At 48.8% G+C, this 19,570-nt stretch overlaps 1 protein-coding gene across 1 annotated transcript in view; it reads left to right on the top strand.

Moving 5' to 3' along the window:
- cnksr1 (connector enhancer of kinase suppressor of Ras 1) overlaps positions 1-13,052 on the top strand; it is a 166,012-nt gene extending 152,960 nt beyond the window's left edge. The window contains exons 19-21 of the mRNA XM_072501005.1: positions 366-498; positions 9,852-10,039; positions 10,142-13,052. Coding sequence (XP_072357106.1) covers positions 366-498; positions 9,852-10,039; positions 10,142-10,594 — 774 coding nt within the window. The 3' untranslated portion in view covers positions 10,595-13,052. The remainder of the gene's footprint in view (positions 1-365; positions 499-9,851; positions 10,040-10,141) is intronic.
- Positions 13,053-19,570: the final 6,518 nt, after the last annotated feature.

Raw genomic sequence — 19,570 nt, 5'->3', positions numbered from 1 at the left:
ACAGACAGTGACCCAAGCCGGGAATAGAATCTGGGACACTGGAGCTATGAAGCAACAGTGCTCACCACTGTGCTACCATTGCCGCCCACTAATGTTCTGTGTTTCCTGATGTCTATACATAGGAATATTCCATGGCTGTCCTGATTAGCTGCCAACGTAGCTTGTCCTTTTTTAATGCCACTGAATTTTAGGTGGGTGGGAGAGGGAGAAGGGGAAAGGGAGAGGGGAAGCAGAGGGTACAAGAAAGGAATTGTTAAGAAATTGAAAATGCTTTATTTATGAACAATAACATCCCTTTAGGAGTATTTATCCAAAACAGTAGCTAATCATTGTCCATTGTGAACCTTGCCTCTGTTTATTTGCAGAAGAGCAATGACCTTTCACCAGTAGAACGATTCAGACATTCATCAGGTAACTATGGACAACGTACACGCAGTGGAGACACTGGCCGCCTTAGTGGGCCAACCAGCCCCAGCAAGGAGAGGAAGCCGTTACCAGGTAGGAGCAATTAGCCAAATCCTCATCAGCTGCTGAAAATAGACTGTTCTTCACAAAAATCTCAACTTTTCAAAATAACCTCCAATAGAGTTTACTTGCACTGCCCTCTGCCTACCATATTCCCCTACTGTAGGGATGTTTTTGTTGATGAAGTAAGAATTTCCCATTTCTCATCGATCATTTCCTTGCTTTCTTTCGCCCTTCTGCACCCCAGGATGCTACTACTGCTCCTATGTTCCAACCTTTAACACAACTGACAGCACCAGCCTCTAGCCAAATTGTTCCAGTACAGCTACAGCACTGGCATTTACCTGACAAGTGTTCAGGGAAGTCCTGACCGAAAAGCAGTACAAATTCATTTGGTCATCTTTTTAAAAATTAATTTGCGGGATGTGGGCGTCGCTGGTTAGACCAGCATTTATTGCCCACCCCTAGTTGCCCTTCAGAAGGTGATGATGAGTTGCCTTCTTGAACCGCTGCAGTCCTTCAGGTCTATATACACCCACTGTGTTGTTAGGGAGGGAGTTCCAGAATTTTGACCCAGCAACAGTGAAGGAACAGCGATATATTTCAAAGTCAGGGTGGTGAGTGACTTGGAGGGGAACCAGGTGGTGGGGTTCCCAGGTATCTGCTGCTCTTGTCCTTCTAAATGGTAGTGGTTGTGGGTTTGGAAGGTGCTGTCTAAGGAACCTTGGTGAGTTACTGCAGTCCATCTTGTAGATTGTGCACAATCTACAATCTGTTTGTCGGTAATGTTTATGGAAGGAGAAGCAATCAAGAGGGCTGCTTTGTCCTGGATGGTGTCGAGCTTCTTGAGTGTTGTTGGAGCTGCACTCATCCAGGCAAGTGGAGAGTATTCCACTGCACTCCTGACTTGTGTTTTGTAGATGGTGGACAGGCTTTGGGGGGGTCAGGAAGTGAGTTACTCACTGTAGGATTCCTAGCCTTTTGTCTGCCCTGATAGCCACAGTATTAATCTAGCTAGTCTAGTTCAGTTTCAGATCAATGGTAACCCCCCCCCCCCCCCCCCCCCCGTAAGTTGATTGTGTGGGATTCAACGGTGGTAATCATAGAATTTACAGTGCAGAAGGAGGCCATTCGGCCCATCGAGTCTGCACTGGCCCTTGGAAAGAGCACCCTACTTAAGTCCACACGTCCACCCGATGCCAGTAACCCCACCTACTCTTTTTTTTTTAGACACTAAGGGCAATTTAGCATGGCCAATCCACCTAACCTGCATATCTTTTTTTTAAAATAATTTTTATTAAAGGTTTTCATAAAATATCAATAACAAAATGAGAAAGAAAAAAGAACCAAACAGGGTTAAGTACAAAACACAATCTAAAAAAGCAACCCCCCAAACCCCTCCCCCCCCCCCCCGTACATAAATAATAAATTAACATTAACACCCCGACTTAACACAACAGGTGTATACACCCCCTCAGACCCTCCAGTGTAAATAACAAAAACAAAAATAAAGTAAACCCCCCACCCCTCCGAGCTGCTGCTGCCATTGACCAATGTCTATCGTTCTGCCAGAAAGTCTAAGAACGGTTGCCACCGCCTAAAGAACCCTTGTATCGACCCTCTCAAGGCGAATTTCACCCTCTCTGATTTAATGAACCCTGCCATATCGCTGATCCAGGATTCCACGTTTGGGGGCCTCGCATCTTTCCACTGAAGGAGAATCCTTCGCCGGGTTACCAGGGATGCAAAGGCCAGAATTCCGGCCTCTTTCGCCTCCTGCACTCCCGGCTCCTCTGCCACCCCAAATATTGCGAGCCCCCAGCCCGGTCTGACCCTGGATCCTACCACCCTCGACACCGTCCTCGCTACACCCTTCCAAAATTCCCTCCCTAGGGCATCTGCCCACGTCCCCTCTTCGATCTCCTCTCCCAACTCCTCCTCCCACTTACCTTTCAACTCCACCGCCGAGGCCTCCTCCTCCTCCTGCATCACCTGGTAAGTTTCCGAGATCTTCACCACTCCCCCCCCGCCCCCCCCCGAGAGAACCCTGTCCTGTACTGTGTGTGGCAGTAGCCACGGGAATTCCACCACCTGCCGTGTGGCAAACGCCCTTACCTGTAAGTACCTGAAGGTGTTCCCCGGGGGGAGCCCCGTACTACTCCTCCAGCTCACCCAAGCTCGCGAACTTCTCGTCCACAAACAGGTCCCCCAACTTTCGTATCCCTGCCCTGTGCCACCCCGAAAATCCTCCACCTGTTCTTCCTGGGGCGAACCGGTGGTTCCCCCGTAATGGGGTCCACGCCGAGGCCCCAACTTCCCCCCTATGCCGCCTCCACTGCCCCCAAATTTTGAGGGCCGCCACCACCACCGGGCTTGTGGTATACCTCCTTGGAGGGAGCGGCAGCGGCGCCGTTGCCAGCGCCCCCAGACTCGTACCCACACAGGACGCCGTCTCCAGCCTCTTCCATGCATCCCCTCCCCCTCCATCACTCACTTGCGCACCATCGTCGCATTGGCGGCCCAGTAGTACCCACAGAGGTTGGGCAGCACCAGCCCCCCCCCTATCTCTACTCCGCTCCAGGAACACCCTTCTCACCCTCGGAGTCCCTCGCGTCCACACAAACCCCATTATACTCCTGTTAACCCGCCTGAAAAAAGCCTTCGGGATAAACACGGGGAGGCACTGGAACAGGAACAAAAACCTTGGGAGCACCGTCATTTTGATTGACTGCACCCTACCCGCCAGGGACAGCGGCAACGCATCCCACCTCTTGAACTCCTCCTCCATTTGCTCCACCAGCCTTGTAAAGTTAAGCCTATGCAGGGCCCCCCAGCTCCTGGCCACCTGGACCCCCAAATATCTGAAGCTCCTCTCTGCCCTTTTTAGTGGGAGCTCGCCAATCCCCCTCTCCTGGTCCCCTAGCTGAACTACGAACAGCTCGCTCTTCCCCATATTGAGCTTGTACCCCGAAAAGTCCCCGAATTCCCTAAGGATCCTCATTACCTCTGACATTCCTCCCACCGGGTCCGTCATGTACAGCAGCAGGTCGTCCGCATATAGCGACACCCTATGCTCCTCCCCACCTCGCATCAACCCCCTCCAGTTCCTCGACTCTCTCAGTGCCATAGCCAGGGGTTCAATCGCCAGTGCGAAGAGCAGGGGGGGACAGGGACACCCCTGTCTCGTCCCTCGATGCAACCGAAAGTACTCGGACCTCCTCCTATTTGTGGCCACACTCACCATCGGGACCTCATTCAACAGACCTCATTCGGCCTGGAGGCTGCGCCTCTTCCTCAACAATCCTTCCTCAGGCTCTTCCGCATACCTCCTGTCTACCCTCACCATCTCCCCCACCAGCCTCTCCCTCTCCCCCCCCCGCTCCTTGTGGGCCCTAATGGAGATCAGCTCTCCCCTCACCCACCGCCTTCAGTGCCTCCCATACCATCCCCACTCGGACCTCCCCATTGTCGTTGGTCTCCAAGTGCCTCTCTATACTTCCTCGGACCCGCTTGCTCACCTCCTCGTCTGTCAACAGCCCCTCCTCCAAGTGCCACAGCGGGTGCTGGTCCCTCTCCTCCCCCATCTCCAAGTCCACCCAATGCGGGGCGTGGTCCGAAATGGCTATTGCTGAATACTCGGTATCCTCTACTCTCGTTATCAGCGCCCTGCTCAAAATGAAAAAGTCAATTCGAGAATAAGCCTTATGGACATGTGAGAAGAATGAAAATTCCCTAGCCCCCGGCCTTGCAAATCTCCAAGGGTCCACCCCTCCCATTTGGGCCATAAATCTCCTCAACACTCTAGCCGCCGCCGGCTTCCTACCCGTCCTAGACCTGGAGCGATCCAGTGCAGGATCCAACACCGTGTTAAAGTCTCCCCCCATTATCAGGCCCCCCACTTCCAAGTCTGGGATCCGACCCAACATACGCCGCATAAAACGCGCATCGTCCAGTTCGGAGCATACACATTGACAAGTACCACCCTCTCTCCCTGCAACTTGCCACTTACCATTATGTACCTACCGCCATTATCTGCCACAATGCTCGACGCCTCAAATGACACCTTCTTTCCCACCAAGTTCGCCACCCCTCGATTTTTGGCATCCAGCCCAGAGTGAAATACCTGACCTAGCCACCCTTTCCTCAGTCTTACCTGGTCTGCCACCTTCAGGTGTGTCTCCTGGGGCATAACCACATCCGCCATGAGCCCCTTCAGGCGCGCGAACACGCGGGCCCGCTTAACCGGCCCATTCAGTTCCCTTACATTCCAGGTTATCAGCCGGATCAGGGGGCTGCCCACCCCCTCCCCCGCCGACTTGCCATGACCCCATCTCGGCCAGCCATGCGCCTGCACCCGGCCCGTTCACCACAGCGGCATACCCCCGTCTCGACCCCCCCCCCCCCCCCCCCCCCAACCACTCGCACCAGCTCCTCCTTGACCTTAGCAGCAGCAACTCGACTCTCTCCCCCCCCCCCCCCCCTCCAGCTAGGACCCATCCTAGCTGGTTTACTCCCCCCATTGCACTTCCGCAAGTCAGCTGACTCCTGCTGACCCCGGCAACTCCCGCCTCCCCTTCGACTCCTCACATTGTGTGGCACACCCTCCTCTCCCGCTCCCCATCCACAGGCTCTCCCCCTCCCCCCTCCATTCTAAGCACTGGAAACAATCCTCGCTTCCCCGCCCCGGCCCCTCCTCAGTCTTCGGCGCAGGAAAAACGCCCGTGCTCTCCACCTACCAGGCCCCGCCACCAACCAAAACAGTGCCCAACCCGCCCCATCCACCCTCCCCAACCCGAAAGAGAAAAACACAGAGAAAAAGAAACCCAAAACAATGTAAAGGCCCCCCCACCCCCCGAACCAAAAATAGGCATAACATATCCACAGCAGTCCCCAATCGCCCATCCCAACCCTCAGTCTGTGTCCAGTTTCTCAGCCTGAACAAAGGCCCACGCCTCCTCCGGAGACTCAAAATAATGGTGCCGGTCCTTGTAGGTAACCCACAGTCGCGCCGGCTGCAACATGCCAAACGTCACCCCCTTCCTGTGCAGCACCGCCTTTGCTCGATTGTACCCGGCCCTCCTCTTCGCCACCTCCGCACTCTAGTCCTGGTATATCCGAACCTCCGCGTTCTCCCACCTGCTGCTCCTCTCCTTCTTGGCCCACCTGAGCACACACTCCCGATCAATGAACCAATGGAACCGCACCAGCACCGCCCGCGGAGGCTCGTTAGCCTTGGGCCTCCTCGCCAACACTCTATGGGCCCCTTCCAGCTCCATGGGCCCCTGGAAGGACCCCGCTCCCATCAGCGAGTTCAACATGGTGGCCACATAGGCCCCCACGTCCGGCCCCTCCAGCCCCTCCGGGAGGCCCAGAATCCGCAGATTCTTCCGCCTCGACCGATTCTCCATCTCCTCGAACCGCTCCTGCCATGTCTTGTGGAGCACCTCGTGCGCCTCCACCTTTACCGCCAGGCCTAGGATCTCGTCCTCATTGTCAGAGATCTTTTGTCGAGCCTCTCGGATCGCCAACCCCTGGGCCGTCTGTGTCTCCAGCAGCTTATCAATAGAAGCCTTCATCGGCTCTAGCAGGTCCGTAACCTGCACATCTTTGAACTGTGGGAGGAAACTGGAGCACCCGGAGTAAACCCACGCAGACACAGGGAGAACGTGCAAACTCTGCACAGACAGTGACCCAAGACGGGAATCGAACCTCGGACGCTGGAGCTGTGAAGCGACAGTGCTAATCACTATGCCCATGCCGCCCATTGAATGTCAAGGGGCGATGGCTAGATTCTCTCTTGTAGGAGATGGTCATTGCCTGGCACTTGTGTGGTACGGATGTAACTTGCTACTTGTCAGCCCAAGCCTGGATATTGTCCAGGTCTTGCTGCATTTGGACATGGGCTGCTTCATTATCTGAGGAGTCGCCAATGGTGCTGAACATTGTGCAGTCATCCGCAAACATCCCCACTTCTGACCTTATGATAGAAGGCAGGTCATTGATGAAGCAGCTGAAGATGGTTGGGCCTAGGACACTACCCTGAGGAACTCTTGCAGTAATGTTCTGGAGCTGAGATGATTGACCTCCAACCACCACAACCATCTTCCTTTGTTCCAGGTATGACTCCAACCATGGAGAGTTTCCCCCCCGATTCCCATTGACTTGAGTTTAGCTTGGGCTCCTTGATGCCATACCCGGTCAAATGTTGTCTTGATGTCAAGGGCAGTCACTCTCACCGCACCTCTGGCACTCAGCTCTTTTGTCCATGTTTGAACCAAGGCTGTAATGAGATCAGGAGCTGAGTGACCTTGGCAGGACCCAAACTGAACATCTGTGAGCAGGTTATTGCTGAGTAAGTGGCGCTTGATAGCATTGTTGATTACTTTGCTGATGGAGAGTAGACTGATAGGGTGGTAATTGGCTGGGTTGGATTTCTCCTCTTTCTTGTGTACAGGACAGACCCAGGTAATTTTCCACATTGCTGTGTAGATGTCAGTGTTGTAGTTGTACTGGAACAGCTTGACTAGGGGTGCGGTAGTTCTGGAGCACAAGTCTTCAGTAGTATTGCCGGAATATTATCAGGACCCGTAGCCTTTGCCGTATCCAGTGCCTTCAACCGTTTCTTGATATCATGTGGAGTGAATCGTGTTTGCTGAAGACTGACATCATCTGTGATGTTTAGGATCTCTGGAGGAGACCGAGATGGATCATCCACTCAGCACTTCTGGCTGAAGATTGTTGCAAATGCCTCAGCCTTGTCTTCTGCCACATCAGCTGTTACTATCTCCCCCCCATAATGGAATTGTTTCCTGACCTTAACAAACATTAGCAAAGTGATGGAAGGCGTCATCAATGCTTTCTATTGGCAACTGCTCACAAATAATGTGCCTCATTGATGTTCTGCTTCGATTCAGCCAAGCACAATAGGTTCCAGACTTCATTAAATCTTTGCTCGAGATATGGACAAAAGAGCTGAATTCCAGAGGTACAGTAGGAGTGACTTCCCTTAACATGAAGGTAGCATTTGATGGCACCGAGGAGTCCTAGTAAAACTGAAATCAATGAGAATCTTGGAGAAAACACTTCACTGGTTGCAGTCATGCCTAGCACAAAGGAAAATGGCTGTGGTGCTGGAGACCAATCATCTCAGCCCCAGGACATCACTGCAGGAGTTTCTGTAATCAATGCCCTTGGCGTAGCCATACACATCTATTTCTTCAATGACCTTTATTCCATTATAAAGTCATAAATGGCAATGCAAAGTGTTCAGTTCCATTCGCAATTCCCCAGCTAATGAAGTAGTTTGTGCCCACATGTAGCAAGGCTTGGACAACATCAGGCTTGGGCTGATAACTGGCAAATATATATATTCTTTATTGTCACAAGTAGGCTTACATTAACACTGCAATGAAGTTACTGTGAAAATCCCCTAGTCGCCACATTCCAGCAGTGTCTGTTCGGGTACACCGAGGGAGAATTCAGAATGTCCAAATTACCTAACAGCACTTCTTTCAGGACTTGTGGGAGGAAACCGGAGCACCCGGAGGAAACCCACGCAGACACGGGGAGAACGTGAAGACTCCGCACGGACAGTGACTCAAGTTGGGAATCGCATCTGTGACCCTGGAGCTGTGAAGCAACAGTGTTGCCCACTGTGCTACCATGTTGCCCACTATTTATACCATGCAAGTGTCAGGCAATGCTCATCCCTAACAAGGGGAGTCTAACAAATTCCCCTGACATTAAATGATATTACCATTGCTGAACCCCCTACTATCAACATCCTGGGAATCACCATTGACCAGAAACATAACTGAACGAGTCAAATAAAATACTGTGGCCTAAAGAGAAAGTCAGAGGTTAGGTATTCTGTGGCGAGTGACTTGCCTCCCACCATTGACAAGGTAGAAGACAAGTACAGAGCAACCTGCTTGATTGACACCCCGTCCATCATCTTAAAATCTCTTTTCATTACCAGCACAGTATGCTGCAGTGTGTACCATATAGGTTTTGCACTGCAAAAGCCCATCAAAGCCTCTTCAACAACAACTCCCATACTCTCTAACAGCTGATAAGGAAAGGGTTAGCAATTGCATGAGAATACCACCATCTAAAAGTTCCTCTGCAAATTGCACAACAACCCTGACTTGGAAATTTATCATTTTTCTTCATCAGAACTGGTCAAAAAGCTAGAACCACTCTTGGACTATCTTCACCATTTGAGCTGCAGTGGTTCCAGAAGGCAGCTCGCTATCACCTTCAAGGGAAATTAGGGATGGGTAATAAATATTGACCATATCAGTGTTGCCCAAATTCCCTTGAAAGAATAAATTCGGGAGAAACACCCTCCACCATCATCTAGCTCAGTATGATTGCCCTCAATTAGTTCCATTCCTACCATCATAGCCAGAGCATCTCAACATTATTTGTTCTTTTTCTGTCGCCTCTGAAATCCACCTTAAAAATCTGTCTTTGCCCCCTTCCTCTCTACTTGTTGCCCTGGATAATAAGAGTATAGAATTGAGCTGTTACTATCTTCTCCCATAGTGGACTTGTTTCCTAACCTTCATTATTTAGACCTATATAAAGGAAATGGACTCTTGGGTGAGATACTTGAAAGTGGTCACTGCCTAGTGAAATGTGGCCTAATATTAATCAGCAAAAAATTATCGTTTGGTGAAGGCGGTGCAGATTGATGTACCAGGACAAGTAAATTGTGACACGACCACTGTTTGTGGAGTGAGGACCAGTTCCCGAGCAGGCAGAATGGATGCTTCCAATGGATTCATAAACAGATAGCGGCTCAGGGTTGTGAGTTTCTGCCACTTCAGCCTTGTAGTATTTGCCTAAAAATATCCTGCACAGCGCAGGACGGTGGCGCAGTGGTCAGCACTGTCTCACGGCGCCAAGGACACGGGTTCGACCCCAGGTCACTGTCCGTGTGGAGTTTGCACATTCTCCTCGTGTCTGCGTGGGCCTCACCCTCACAACCAAAGATGTGCAGGTTAGGTGCATTGGCCACACTAAATTGTCCCTTAATTGGAAAAGAAAGAATTGGGTACTTTAAATATTTTTTAAAAATCCTGCACAATACATTGAGATTTAATTTCCTCTAATGGTGACTGATTATCTTGTTGGAATAAAATTTGTGTACTCATTAATGCAGCCATTAATTATTTGAAATAAATGGGTTATTGATCAGATCAAAATAAGGCACAGGAATTTTGTATGAATATGATAGTCAATTGTTATGGACTAATTTGAACTGATTGAAAAGCCTAAGGAAGGCAAGGATCCTGTCTCTTCCCTTTATATGACTGTTAAGGAACAGGAGGTTTTTAGTGACTGTTGCAGAAGCTCACGGGTGTTTTGTGCATCTCTTTCAGATCCTGGTCAGAGTTCTGATGATGAGCTGGAGGCATTAATAAAAGTCTTGCAGAAGGGGGGGGTGTCACTGATGGGTAACGTGCAACCCTTTCGAAAAGATTATCATTGGTCATTCATCAGGCGAAACAAAAATCCAATCATCAATGAGAAGGCACACTATCTCCGAACATTACAGAGTACACTAAAGGCATGTGGTTAAATTAGTACCATTGTGTGATTTGTTTGCATTGTGTGATTTTAAACACTTTGTTACTGTAATCACTAACCTTCATTGTTTGAATATTTGTAGGCCAAGATTGTAGATTTACAATCCATTAATAAGATCCTCGATGATCCCAATTTAACTACAGAGAAGTTCCAAATTTGGAAAGAGGAAAACCAGGAGCTGCTTGCAGACATCCGAAAGATCCGGGAGCTGGCCAGTGAAGGACGGGAAGAGAAAGCTGTACCATCAGTTTCTGAACCCGGAGCATTTATGACAGAAATGGGATTGGGAGCCCCAGAAAATCTTTCATCTTGGTTTGATTTTGGGCGGATATCAGCAAATAGCTCAATCTCAATGTTAGATGTGGAATTGGAGAACAGCAAAGGATTCTGGTCTGATAGTGCACCTGTGCAGTTGGGAATTAGAGAACACGACTGCATTGAAGGGTTGAATTCCCAACAGGACATGGACACAGGCGGCACACTGAGCTGCTCAGAATCATCAAACAGTTCAAAATCCGAGTCATGGCAGCCTTGAGGAAAGATCAGAATAATAAGAAATGAACCCCAAAGTATGAGTATGGAGCTAGGCATTGTTTATTCATAAGCCATTAACCCTTGTGGACAAATTTGTTAATCTCCTAGCACATTTTTCATGGTTTCAATATTTTACATTTATTAGAAATATAAACTGACTTTGAAAATAATTCTTCCAACAAAATTAATCAAACTGGATTGGTTACCTTTTTTAGTTATGGCACCATGTAAAATTTTTCTACGAACTCCAAGCTTTTTAAATGTTTTCAAGGTTACAATGTGATATCAGACAAGAGCAATGTGTTAAATCTGGAATGTAATGTAGAAAACACAAGAGTGCAAAATGACCCATCACCAAGGAGATTTGACAGACATCCTTCTTTCCTTTTTAAATAATCATAGGGTGTCTGCTGTACAATAGTGTCCTGATCAAGACGTGAGAAGCACACAAGCCTTGTGTGATCAATTGCATACTTAGTGAGAGATGTGACTGTTCAACTCCAATGAACCTTTCATGTCTTTTTACTCCATCCTTCACACCTCCTCCACTGATTCAAGATGTATTGTGCTATTTCTTATCCAAACTAATTTTTAACAGGACCTCAATATTAGTGACTACTTCTTCTCCTTCAGTCTCCCCTTTCTCACTACAATATATGGGTTTATAAAACTTCAAAAATGGTGTTTCTTACACAATTGGCTTCGGAATTCATTGGGTTTCTCAATAACCTGGTGTGGATGATCCAATTGTGCGGTGACAATTACATCCTTAATCAGATGAATGTTTATGTTTACAGCTTTAAACATAGGCAGATGGTTTCAATTGAGTAGCATTTAACTTTTATATATCTGTGCAATTGAGGAATATATCCAGGAATATGGGACATGGTTTAGGATTGCAAACTGTTTTTTTGTTTGAACTTTTCCTAAACATATGGATTTTATTGGATTATTTCCCTTTTGTGAGTGTAATGTTGCTGCCAGATTGAGTTCAAGTAAGAACAGTCAGTTGAGAAAAATTAGGGTGAATTAGATATTCCCAATCCTGGCGCCAAGCCATAAATGATTTGAATTTAGGGAAAATGACATTGAATCTCACGATTGGTGTTCAGTGATTCTCATTGTCTGAGTAGGAGGCAGTGACTGTCCCTCACGGGTAAGCAGCTTTTCAAGACTATGTAATCAAAAGTTTCTCCCTTCTTACTATCTTCAGGTTTTCTTCTCTCCCTGCCCAATACAGTGATTCCTTCCACTGGGTGTACTTCCACAGGCAGCAGTTGCCTTGTGATTAGGGGGGGGGGGATGGCCAACTTGTGGCCTTTCATTTGTGTATTGAGGACCAGGAGACTGACTGAACAATATAATTAACAAGTCTGATCCAACATTCACTTGGGAACCACATGCAGGCATTTTCACAGCAGACTGTGGGATTTTAATTAGGAGTGGGAACTCTGGCTGATTTTCCTCCACTTAATCCTAGCGTATTAATGCCAACTATAGCATTCCTAATACTAATTCCTAGATCAACTAATAGCACAGAACAGTGATCAAATCTTGCCCTTTCAGAATTGCATGAATCTGAGACAAACGTCTGTGCAATGTGGAATCTACATTTTTTCCCCTACTTTTTTTTTAACCTTAATGATAACTGCACCTTGGTTATCAGTTTGAAATTTAAAAATAATGTGGGTTGTTTAATCACAAATACAACAGTGAATAATAAAATAAATAGTGCTGTTTTAAATAAGCCTTTCTATCACTCAAAATGAACAATCATTAGCAATAGCTGCCTATTTATAGCATTAGTCAGGTAACTGCTTGGAGCATTACGAGGGATGTAGTGGACATTGAACAGGAAATGAAGGGGTTTGGGGGCAAGACTGAAGATCCTGTCCAATTTGTAAGATTTGGTGGAAGGATCAAATGAGTTTAAAAAATGGCATGATCGTATAGTCCTGGAATAAAGGACTGTGAGGAATCTGTATCTAGAGATGATTTGGGTAGGGTGGATAGTTGTGCATGGAGTTGAAAACTAGGCCTCTTTGTTTCTCTTGGGCAGTGCAGAAGGTGAGTATTGGGTGGGAGTTTGAGGACTTTGTGTGGGAGAGTATATGGGCACAATTTGGACTTAGCTGGGGTTTGTAACAAGTGGTGGTATGGAAGTGATGAGGAAAGTAGCAAGAGATTAGTCTTTGAATTTGATGAGGCACGGATCAGGTTCAGGTATGTGGGATTGTTCTCAATGTGCAGAAGGTAGAAGATGGACACAAAGTACAGTAGAATGTTCACTGTGGAGTCAAACAAGGCTCTGAAGTTCTGTACCATTGGATTCCACCCAAGGAGGGAGGGAGCCAAGGAGACTGGTGGAGAGGAAGAAGTGGGACTCCATAAGAGAGCTTTAGTTTTGTTGACATGAACTTCTGAACAATGGGTCTAAAAGATGCTTGGGGGGGGGGGGGGGGGGGATTCCTGCACTTCCACGACTCTCAGTTGTCAGGAAATATTAACCATTGAGTACTCTGTTTAATAGTGGTCATTCCTATTTAATTCCCCAACTTTTCATTCTTTCCTTTTCTCCCTTGTCCACAAAGAAACACACTGATAAAAAGGATACAGTCACTGGTGAGAATGCAGAAAAGATTTACAAGGATGTTACCAGAAATGGGTGGGTTTACATACAGGATATTGATTGACATGTTGGAATTCTTCTGGAGATAAAAGGCTGAGGGGCTGGTTTAGCTCAGTGGGCTAGACAGCTGGGTTGTGATGCAGAACAAGGCTAGCAGTGCAGGTTCAATTCCCATACCAGCTTACCCAAACGGTGCCAGAATGCGGTGACTAGGGGCTTTTCACAGTAAATTCATACTTGTGACAATAAAAGGTTATTATTATTCTTAATAGAGGTCTTTAAAATTATGAAAGTTTTTCAACTTTTCACAACAAATAGTTATGCAGAACAAATACAGCATAATTATGCAGTGTTTATTTTACATTTATTTAATAAACCTCAAAATATTGAAATTATTTCACCTTGTGTTTGTTTCTAGTACTCAGAGTTGAGGGGGCTGAGTCTCCGAGCTTTGTGCATTGAGCACTGGCTGAACCTTCTAGCTTTATGGATTGAGCACTGAAGTATGCAATCCAGTAAATACTAAAAAAAACTTTTGACATGTTAAGCTAGACATTCAACCAACATGCCTTGGGAAACTAGGAAACATGCTTATGGAGATGCTTGTTTGTCAGCCATTTGAATTTAAACTTGTTGGGCGGTATGGTGGTGCAGTGGTTAGTATTGCTGCCTTACGCCACTGAGGACCCTGGTTCGACCCAGCCCCGGGTCACTGTCGGTGTGGGGTTTGCACATTCTCCCAATGTCTGCGTGGCCTCGCCCCCACAACCCAAAGATACGCAGGATAGGTGGATTGGCCACGCTAAATTGCCCCCTAATTGGAAAGAAAATAATTGGGTACTGTAAATTTATTTTAAAAGATTTTAACTTGGGGAACTTGCCATGCAGAGATGAAAACAAGTGCTGTCAGGAAAATGTTAGGATCCTCCTGTTAATCCCTGATTCTCCCTTGTTTTTTGTCTTTTAATGTCTGTTATTTTACTATTTCAATTTTTGTACATGGTCAATTAATGTGCCAATGCCTTTAAGATGGACTTCACCTTTACTTTGAGTGGCTCAACTGAGGATTGACCTATGACCTCAGGCAAGGCAGGTTGCATGGAACTGGTTATGTTTAAAATCAGTATATTCCAGGGAGATCTTGATGGACTTGGCTGTTGGCCGATGGGCTGTTTTGAATTGCCGGGCCTTAGAATGGCCCCTGCTGCTTTGTTGGGGTTTTCTCCAGCATGTACCTTCCTCTGTGTGACTGTTTTTTCTCTTTTACTTTTGTTTTGATGTCAGAAGCTGGATGGTCACAGCTCTGCTCTCTCTCATCTAATGGATTATTTCTGAAGATCCAAAGTAAAGATCTTTCTCTCCACAGTCAGACTGAACTGCAAGGAAATCCAGCTGAAGGCAGGCTCAGTTTAAAAAACCCTTTTAAAATCTTGTGTGAGTAACTCTGTTCTTATCTCAGTAAGAGTGTTGGTCATTCTGGTGGAGTTGGAGGCTTGAGGCTGTTCCTTTGAGTGAAGGCTCAGGTTGGTAAATGTCAAAATGCCACTCCAGAGGAAACTCTATTGTTTGGGACTACTGACTGAATCCCGTCGCCAGAAGATCATCTCTAACCATACACCGGTGGCTTTGATCCCTAAGGATCCTGGGAAGACAGCCTGCTGCAGCAACCTCAACATCAGAAGCAAGGACACTCATCTTTCATTTCATTTTAGAGGGTGGGGTGGTAGAAAAGAGGGGGGGGGAAGAGGTAGTGGATTGGCTGGCCTTTATAATGATTGCATATTTCAACTATGTTCCCGTTAGAAATAACTGTTAGTGTGTTCAACTTACAAATTTGTGGCTATAACTTATTGAGGAGGCGAGGAGCCATCCAGACAAATTATTGACTAATTCACTTGTGTTGGGACTCCGGGGTCTGTGGGGCTGGAATCGACCATGCACTTGCCTAGGATGTTGTAACAAAAACCAACAGATAATATAGGCCTGTGAGAGCTGTGAGTTATTTTGTTAATGAAGGGGTAGCCTTGTATTGAAATACTATGAAACACATTGTTTCAATAACATCCAAACAACTTATCTGGAAATTTGTCTCTGAGGATATTCACTTAATGGAGAAAGTGAAAGAAAGATGGACAGTTTTCCAGGCAAATTCAAATCATGGTTTAAACAAAGCCTGCAGAATAAAAAAGTTTCCGTGAATAGTGTGGCCATCCATTAATGCCGGTGTTTGTTGCCAACGCTGTGCATGCAGTGTGTCTTGTGTATTACTCTGGACACGATTTCGGAGCATGGGAAGGGGTTATGGCCCAGAAACCAGGAAGCGTGAATTTCTTTGACCAACTTTGAGTTTTAGATCCTGCCAGTGTGAAACTTCTTGTGTACTATTAGGAAAGGGAAATAATAAATTGGATATTTAATGTAATATTAACTGTTCTTGGAATGTTGATCTATATGTAATTGCATGTGACCCTCACAGTTCATTGTTTCAGCTTCAATGTAAAATGCTAAATAAATTTATCTTTATAAAAAAAAAAAAAAAAAATTTTTATGAAGGTTTTCATAGAATATCAATAACAAAATGAAAAAGGAATAAGGGTTAAGTACAAAACACAGTCTAGAAAAGCAACCCACCATACCCCCCTCCCCCTGTACATAAATAATAAATTAACATTAACACCCCGACTTAACACAACAGGTATATACACCCCCTCAGACTCTCCAGTGTGAATAACAGAAACAAAAATAAAGTAACCCCCCCCCCCTCGAGTTGCTGCTGCCATTGGCCAATGTCTACCGTTCTGCCAGAAAGTCTAAGAACGGTTGCCACCGCCTAAAGAAGCCTTGTACCGACCCTATCAAGGCTAATTTCACCCTCTCCAACTTAATAAACCCCACCATATCGTTGATCCAGGATTCCACGCTTGGGGGCCTTGCATCCTTCCACTGAAGAAGAATCCTACGCCGGGCTACCAGGGACGCAAAGGCCAGAATACCGGCCTCTTTCGCCTCCTGCACTCCCGGCTCCTCTGCCACCCCAAATATTGCGAGCCCCCAGCCCGGTTTGACCCCAGATCCTACCACCCTCGACACCGTCCTCGCTGCGCCCTTCCAAAATTCCTCCAGCGCTGGGCACGCCCAGAACATATGGGTGTGATTTGCTGGGCTCCCAGAGCAACTAACACATCCGTCGTCTCCCCCAAAGACCCGGCTCATCCTTGTCCCGGTCATGTGTGCCCTGTGCAGTACCTTAAACTGTATGAGGCTGAGCCTCGCACACGCAGAGGAAGAGGAAGAATTCACCCTCCCTAGGGCATGTGCCCACGTCCCTTACTCAATCTCCTCTCCCAACTCCTCCTCCCACTTACCTTTCACCTCCACCACCGAGGCCTCCTCCTCTTCCTGCATCACCTGGTAAGTTTCCGAGATCGTCCCCCCCCCCCCCCCCCCCCCCCCCGAGAGCACCCTGTCCTGTACTGTGTGTGGCAGCAGCCGCGGGAATTCCACCACCTGCCGCCTGGCAAACGCCCTTACCTGTAAGTACCTGAAGGTGTTCCCCGGGGGAAGCCCGTACATCTCCTCCAGCTCACCCAGGCACGCAAACTTCCCGTCCACAAACAGGTCCCCCAACCTTTGTATCCCTGCCCTGTACCACCCCGAAAACCCTCCATCTGTTCTCCCTGGGACGAACCGGTGGTTCCCCCGTATTGGGGTCCACGTCGAGGCCCCAACTTCCCCCCTGTGCCACTCCACTGTTCCCGGATTTTGAGGGCAGCTGCCACCACCGGGCTCGTGGTATACCTCCTTGGAGGGAACGGCAGCAGCGCCGTTGCCAGCGCCTCCAGACTCGTACCCACACACAATGCTGTCTCCAGCCTCTTCCATGCAGCCCCCTCCCCCTCCATCACCCACATGCGCACCATCGTCGCATTGGCGGCCCAGTAGTACCCACAGAGGTTGGGCAGCGCCAGTCCCCCCTATCTCTACTCCGCTCCAGGAACGCCCTTCTCACCCTCTGAGTCCGTTGCGCCCACACAAACCCCATTATACTCCTGTTGACCCGCCTAAAAAAGGGATAAACACGGGGAGGCACTGGAACAGGAACAAAAACCTCGGGAGCACCGTCATTTTGACTGACTGCACCCTACCCGGCAAGGACAGCAGCAACGCGTCCCACCTCTTCAACTCCTCCATTTGCTCCACCAGCGTTGTGAAATTAAGCCTGTGCAGGACCCCCCCAGTTCCTGGCCGCCTAGACCCCCAAATACCTGAAGCTCCTCTCCGCCCTTTTTAGTGGAAGCTCGCCAATCCCCCTCTCCTGGTCCCCTGGGTGAACCAAGAACCGCTCGCTCTTCCCCATGTTGAGCTTGTACCCCGAAAAATGCCCGAATTCCCTAAGGATCCTCATTACCTCCGGCATTCCCCCCACCGGGTCCGCCACATATAGCAGCAAGTCGTCCGCATAAAGCGACACCCTATGCTCCCCACCCCACACCAACCCCCTCCAGTTCCTTGACTCCCTCAGTACCATAGCCAGGGGTTCAATCAAGAACAAAGAAATGTACAGCACAGGAACAGGCCCTTCGGCCCTCCAAGCCCGTGCCGACCATGCTGCCCGACTAAACTACAATCTTCTACACTTCCTGGGTCCGTATCCCTCTATTCCCATCCTATTCATGTATTTGTCAAGATGCCCCTTAAATGTCACTATCGTCCCTGCTTCCACCACCTCCTCCGGTAGCGAGTTCCAGGCACCCACTACCCTCTGTGTAAAAAAAAAAAAAACTTGCCTCGTACATCTACTCTAAACCATGCCCCTCTCACCTTAAACCTATGCCCCCTAAGTAATTGACCCCTCTAACCCGGGGAAAAGCCTCTGACTATCCACTCTGTCTATGCCCCTCATAATTTTGTAGACCTCTATCAGGTCGCCCCTCAACCTCCTTTGTTCCAGTGAGAATCGCCAGTGCAAAGAGCAGGGGGGACAGGGGACACCCCTGCCTCGTCCCTCGGTGCAAGCGAAAGTACTCGGACCTCCTCCTGTTTGTGGCCACACTAGCCATCGGGACCTCATATAACAGCCTAACCCACCTGTCAAACCCAAACCTCTTCAGCACCTCCCACAGGTACCCCCACTCTACCCTATCGAAGGCTTTCTCAGCGTCCATCGCCACCACTATCTCCGCCTCCCCCTCCCAGCCGGCATCATGATAACGTTCAAATGCCACCGCACATTCGCGTTCAACTGCCTCCCCTTCACGAACCCCGTCTGGTCTTCGTGAATGATCTGCGGCACACAATCCTCAATCCTCGTGGCTAAGACCTTCGCCAGCACCTTGGCATCTACATTTAGCAACAAAATTGGTCTTTAAGACCAACACTGCAGGGGATCCTTGTCCCGCTTCAGGATCAAGGAGATCAGTGCCCGGGACATCGTCGGGGGCAAAGCACCCCCCTCCCTTGCCTCATTGAAGGTCCTAAATAGCAACGGGCCAACAGGGCCATATATTTTTTCTAGAATTCGACCGGGAAACCGTCCGGCCCCGGTGCCTTCCCCGCCTGCATGCTTCCTATCCCTTTGGTCTGCTCCTCCAGCCCAATCGGGGGCCCCCAGTCCCGCCACCAGTCCCTCCTCCACCTTCGGAACCTCAATTGGTCCAGGAAGCGGTCATCCCTCCCTCCTCCCGTGGGGGCTCGGATCAGTACAATTCCTCGTAAAGGTCCATGAAGACCCCATTGATGCCAACCACACTCCCTCCCATGTCCTTAACTCCCCCGATCTCCCTAGCTGCGTCCCACTTCCGAAGCTGATGAGCCAGCATCCGGCTTACCTTTTACCCATACTCTTAAATCGCCCCCTGGGCCTTCCTCCACTGCACCTCCGCCTTCCTGGTGGTCACCAGGTCAAATTCGGCCTGGAGGCTGCGCCTCTTCCTCAACAATCCTTCCTCGGGCACCTCCGCATACCTCCTGTCTACCCTCACCATCTCCCCCACCAGCTTCTCCCTCTTCCCCCCCCCGCTCCCTCCTCTCCTTGTGGGCCCTAATGGAGATCAGCTCTCCCCTAACCACCGCCTTCAGCACCTCCCATACCATCCCCACTCGGACCTCCCCGTTATCGTTGGCCTCCAGGTACCTCTCTATACTTCCTCGGACCCGCTCGCTCACCTACTCGTCCGCCAACAGCCCCACCTCCAAGCGCCACAACGGGCGCTGGTCCCTCTCCTCCCCCAGCTCTAAGTCCACCCAATGCGGGGCGTGGTCCGAAATGGCTATCGCCAAATACTCGGTATCCTCTACTCTCGCTATCAGCGCCCTGTTCAAAATAAAAAAGTAGATTCGGGAATAAGC

Source organism: Scyliorhinus torazame, chromosome 1 (genome assembly GCF_047496885.1).
Source record: "Scyliorhinus torazame isolate Kashiwa2021f chromosome 1, sScyTor2.1, whole genome shotgun sequence".
NCBI lineage: Eukaryota > Metazoa > Chordata > Chondrichthyes > Carcharhiniformes > Scyliorhinidae > Scyliorhinus > Scyliorhinus torazame.
The sequence above is the reverse complement of the archived record's forward strand: the minus strand, read 5'-3'. Positions and strand labels throughout refer to the sequence as shown.